Here is a 6029-nt window from a genome sequence, read left to right on the forward strand (position 1 = left end):
CCCAAGTGAACAGTTTTTTCTGGTTGAATCATACTTGCTCTATTTGTCAAAAATGCTTTAGAGTAATTGAATGTATTTATATGGTGGTGGTTGCCTTTAACTCTTGTGCTCCTCCCAGTGAATTAATGTATTTTTTCTTCATTAAATTTCCTAGATATTGAATTATTAATCTCACTGTTTGACTATCTCTATCCAAACTAACTGATGGAGTAAAATTCTTTGTGATTCAAAATGTCTAATATCAGATATTGATGAGATACTTATTTCTGTTCTAGGATCTAGTGTTATAGACTTGTATCCTTTGACTCGAATGATTCAAGATACAAAACAGATTCCTCACACTCATGAACGAGAAATCAATGTCATGCTTTACAATAAAACTTTTCGCCAAGTACTCACTATCTGCTCAGAATCTGTAATTAAGGTGAGTACATCTTAGATCTTCAGAAAGAAAACGGCAAAACAAGTAACATTTTCTCTTCTTACAGGGATCAAATCAATATAGTAGCACATGTGATATGATTCTACAGTAAAGCCATTGTTAAGCTTTCATGAAAATAGGAAAAATAAGCATTTCTATTCAGCTCTGTCCATTTAGCAACAGGCTCAATTAAATAAATAAAGCAACTTTTTATTATCAATATAAGAATGTTAAAGGAAATATATCGAGAGAAAATTAGCATAGATTTTGAAATTTTTTAATGGACTATGAGAAAAAGATATTAAGAAAAAGTGAGTCCCTCTTTTCAAACAATAGAATCTATTCAATTAAAGAATGTTCTGAGATTGAAAGGCCAGTATAAAATGAAGAAAAACTAGTATTGTTTATAGCTACTTATAAATCTAAGCAACAAACAAAATATAGAAATAAATTGTATGCCACAACTAATGTAAACCTGAAACCCTCATTCATAAGCTCCAGTTTAAATTTTCACTTTTATCCAACAACCTACTGCTCTGTTACTAATGTTATTTTTTTTAATGTTATAAAATGTGAAATTTAAAAAGGGAAAAATGTAGAAATTTCTATGTTGTTGTTGTTGTTGTTATGTGCTGTCGAGTCGGACCCGACTCATAGCAACCCCTCCTTGGGTTTCCGAGGCAGTATCACTACGGAAGTAGATTGCCCCATCTTCCTTCTGAGGAGTGGCTGGTGGGTTTGAACCGCCAGCCTTCTGGTTAGCAGTCAACTGCCTTAGCCACTATGCTAATTTCTATAACTCATGTTAAAAAATAAATAGCTGTCATCAAGTCAATTCTGACTCATGGCGAATCCATGTGTGTCAGAGTAGAACTGTGCTCCATAAGATTTTCACTGACTGATTTTTTAGAAGTAGATCCCCAGGCTTTTCTTTCAAGGTGCCTCTGGTGGACACGAACCTCCAACCTTTCAGTTAGCAGCCAAGTGCCTTAGTATTTACACCACCTAGGGTCTCCATAACCCTATATGTACTGAGTAAGTGTCAGTCAAGTGCTTTAAATCCAATATCTCATTTAATACTCACAACAGTTCTCTGAGGACAGTATAAAGATTTTAAAGATGAGGAAACTAGAGCTCAAAGAGACAAGCAACTTGTCCCAGATCACATCAGTAGAAGGTGTCAGGGCTAGGACACCAACCCAACTTCATCTGATGTCTTTCGCCTTTCCACTGCATTCCCCTAGTCTTGTCATCACTATATTCCCTGCATGACAAAGTACTTGTTAACTGCGTCTACAACCATGACTATTAAAGTCATCTGGTAGTGAGGGCTGGAGGGCTTGCTTTAAATGCTTATCCTTTTAGTTCATGCATGCTCTTAAAAAGAGACATTGATACAGTACAAAGTATTCTTCTGGAGCCCTTCAAATCTTCTCTCAATCTTTCACCTTCTTTGTTCATCTGCTGGCGATTTTTTCAGGCCAAAATCTGAGTTCAGTTAATTAGCACCTATTTCTGGTAATGTCTACAGAAAGAAGCTAAAAACCTGTCCTGCTTTCAGGTAATACTATCCTCTTAAGAGGAAAATGTCTTCCCTGGGGAAAAATAAAAAACAAAGGAATACACTAAGTAAATTTCTGTATCTGACTGGTGGAGAGGGGTTGTACTTCAGGGCAGGAGATGAGTGACCAATGGACCTATCCCTGACTTGAAAAAGTCAGGGGACCCTATTTTTGCTAGTAAATTCTCTCAGGTTCCAGTGACTCACATCCCTTCTCTCTCTTAAAGATCTCATCTGTATTGAAGGACACACAAATGTTAAAGAGTATTGACTCTAGGGTCAGACTGACTTCATTTAAACTCAGGTTCTACCATATCCCAGCCATGTGTTGGCCCTTCACTATCTGGGTCCAGATTATTCCATTAACCATATCTCGTTGAACTCTTCATCTTTCACTCCAGCTATAACAGCTTTATTTCAGTCTCTGAATGAACAATGTGCTTTTCTACCTCTTGCCCTTTGCATATGCTTCACCACCTCCTCCAAATACCTTGTGTTTAATCATACTGCATTGCCAGTTCAATTCTATTATTCACCACAAGAACATGGCAGACCCATGAAGAGATCCATGAGACATTCAGATGGAAAGCCTGTAGTGTATTTCCAAAGACAGGCAATGATGAGTCTTAACATATTTCTGGGTTTTCTAATTTCACATATGGCCTCCTCTGAAATCTTGTTCTCTCTCTGTAAAGTGCTGGGCCCATTTCCCTAATTAAAACACTCCTTGAAAAGGTCACAAACCCAAACCAAACCCACTGCCATTGAGTCAATTCTGATTCACAGTGACCCTATAGGACAGAGTGGAATTGACCCAAAGGGTTTCCAAGGCTGTAACCTTTACAGGAGCAGACTGCCACATCTTTCTTCTGCTGAGTGGCTGGTGGTTTCAAACCACTGACCTTTCAGTTTACAGCTGTGTGCTTACAACCATGCATTTAATTGTGCCACCGGGGCTCCTTTGAAAAAGTCAGGGAACTCTATTTTCCCTAGTAAATTCTCTTAGATTCTATACTGTCAGCTACAAATTGTCTTAGCCACTGGTAACCTGGATGAGTGTCAACAAGATTAGTTGTTTTAATGTAACTTTTAATTATTACATTTCTATTTTGTTGCTGATCTTGCTTCTTGGTTACCTAGAAATTTACGACTTTCTCTACAACTAAGGGCTGCCTGCAATAGTCACTGCCAATCTTAGTTACCCACATATGCAGCAGGACATCCAGGGTAGCACAGCATGGCATCTCTTAGAACTTTCTTTGATTAAATCAACATACAGGGCAGAGTATGGGAAAAGAGGTGAGATGTTCTTGGGAAGAATTTTGAGGCAGTTCTGAGCACTGTAAAGCTTTTATCAGAATTGAAGGACAAATGGATTACTTGATTTTTTTTGTTGTTGTTGTTCTTTCCTACAGGTATGGGAACTAGAGACTGGTCTCCAGATGTACCAGATTTTAGACCCCCATGGCTTCAATGTTGAACTGACTGCTGCATCTGTCGATGAAAGTGGATTTATCTTTGCCACAGGAGCATATAATGGTCAGAATAACATCCAGAATATGATTTACTTGGATTGATGCCCTGAGAATCTATCTAGGAATTCATTAGGTAGTTCTTTGGACCAGAAGGAGAGCATGAATCTCTCTGTGACATGCCAGTGATGTTGGTGTGCCTACCTTTACAGTGATGTATACTCTTATCAGATGTCCTTATATTTATTTTTTAAATAATCAATACCTTACTTTATATTTGTATAACTGATTGGCAGTTTTCAAAAATCTTTCACACATACTGTCTTATTTAATCTTTGTTGGGAGCTACCCACGTTGCACAGACTCATTCTCCCTTTCTGGTTTTGGGTACCATCAGCTAAGGGATAGACATTAGACTCAGTGCCTGTGAATAATATTTTAACTGACAGTAGACTGTTTGAGACCAGACGAACTATGCTGCAAACTAGTTATATAACACGTAGAACTTCACATTGGACTTATTTATATGTCTAAGCTCTTGAGAGTATGTATGTACTGGGTCAAACTTGAGAGCATGTCAGCTCAGGTTTTATTATGTCATTTGATGCTTCCTTTGCTTCAGTGCACTACATAGAACTTCCAGGATCCACAGGGTAATGAACTCTCTCCCATCTCACCTCAACTTGTTTTGGACTTCCACAAAAGAACTGCTTTTCCTAAACAATGTGACCAACTGAGCGCACTGCTCAGAATGTTTACTCTAGGGATATACTGACTAAATATATGCTTGCTCACAGGCCAATTGATGGAGTGAGTAAACATTCTGATGTGAAGGTCTGATTTTTAAAAGCATGAGCAGATAATAACACAGTATAAAATTATGAATGCTGAGTCAATTGATGTGAACAAATGCAACTGCTTTTCATGTAGAATAAGTCTTAAGAAAGCAATCTTATTTTACTCTATGAGCATATACTATGTACATATGAAATTACTTATAATAGAAATTCTGAGCAATATACACAATCATTACCAGGCATAATCATTAAGTAATTCATAATACTACTAATTAAGTAATACATATGACCGTAGTGCCTAAGGCATTTGACTGCTAACCAGAAGGCTGGTGGTTCAAACCCACCAGCCAGTCCTTGGAAGGAAGATTAGGCATTCTACTTCCATAGTGATACCATCTTGGAAACCCAAGGAGGGGAAGCTATGAGTCACATATGACTCGACAGCAGTGTGTTTGGTCTTTTTTTGGTTTAGTATTATTTTCATGCAAGCAAATCATATGCAACTTTGTTAGTTCTTGACTCTAGAAATATTGACAGTTCATCCTCCTCAAAAGTACATGTGTTAGTTATGTAACAAAGATGCTAGGTCTAGGACAACCCAGAAAGGAGCAGCTCTACCCAGAAGCAACTAGTTCTCTCTCATTCTCATCCACTTTCCACTTAAGGAGAGCTGGGTAGTAGCTTTCCCTGCTCCCTGCCCCAAAGATCTGACTACTGAAATCTCCAAGGTAGCAGAAAATTTAGGCCATCGTATTGTGACCCAGATAAGCTAGGAATGAAGGAGACCATTACCACTTTTTTTAATAGTTTATATGCAAGACTACAGCCACAGGGGTCCAGGTCAGGAGAGAGAACCCAAGCACGCCCAAAGCAGCAGGGCAGGAGAGCGGGAGAAAGGGAATTAAAAGCCAGGAACCCTGACAGAGGAGCAGTCAGCCACAAGGATCCAGGTGAGGAGAGGGAACTTAGGCACACCCAAAGCAGCAGTGAGGGAGAGCAGGAAAAAGGGGATTAAAAGCCAGGAACCCAGACAGAGGAGCAGTAAGCTGCAGGGACCCAGGTAAGGGTGGTACGAGAGGTTTCAAACAGGGAGGCAAACTTGTCTGTCGTTTGTCCTACCATGGTGACGTGTTGATGTGAGTTTTGAGGCTGAGCCACTGGTGTTTCAAACCCAGTGGGATGCCCATGGTGCACAGGTATCAGCCCAGCTTACAGACTGAGACAGACTAGGAAGAAGGAAGAGGCTGTCCACTTCTCAAAGAATTGGCCAGGGAAAACCTTATGAATAGCAAAGAAACACTGTTTGATACATTACTGCGCAACTTTATGAATAGTCCAGTTAGGTTAGAAGGTTCTCAAAATAGGACTGGGAAAGAGCTGCACCATCTGAGTAAACCCAGCCTTACTCATATGGATAAGGTAAAGCTTTTGAGACCTCCATTTGCTGTTGTGGCACCACTCAAATTGAAGAGAAACAACTGCAGACATTCATTAATCATCGGAACATGGAATGTATGAAGTATGAATCTAGGAAAATTGGAAGTTGTCAAAAATGAAATAGAACGCATAAAGATTAATATCCTTGGCATTAGTGAGCTAAAATGGACTGGTTTTGGCCATTTTGTATCAGACAACCATATGATCTACTATGCCGGGAATGACAGTTTAAAGAGGAATGGTGTGACATTCATCATCACAAAGGATGTTTCAAGATCTGTCCTGAAGTACAATGCTGTCAGAGATAGGATAATATCCATACGCCTACAAGGAAGACCCAT

The 6029-nt window shown here is 39.1% G+C and overlaps 1 protein-coding gene across 1 annotated transcript in view; it reads left to right on the forward strand.

Annotated features, from left to right (window-relative positions):
* WDR64 (WD repeat domain 64) overlaps positions 1 to 6029 on the forward strand; it is a 363829-nt gene that overhangs the window by 187864 nt on the left and 169936 nt on the right. Inside the window, exons 12-13 of the mRNA XM_042781201.1 lie at positions 276 to 424; positions 3398 to 3521. Coding sequence (XP_042637135.1) covers positions 276 to 424; positions 3398 to 3521 — 273 coding nt within the window. The remainder of the gene's footprint in view (positions 1 to 275; positions 425 to 3397; positions 3522 to 6029) is intronic.

The sequence above is a fragment of the Orycteropus afer genome, unplaced genomic scaffold, assembly GCF_000298275.1.
Source record: "Orycteropus afer afer isolate SDZICR_OR568_19922 unplaced genomic scaffold, OryAfe1.0 scaffold00096, whole genome shotgun sequence".
NCBI classification, from domain to species: Eukaryota; Metazoa; Chordata; class Mammalia; order Tubulidentata; family Orycteropodidae; genus Orycteropus; species Orycteropus afer.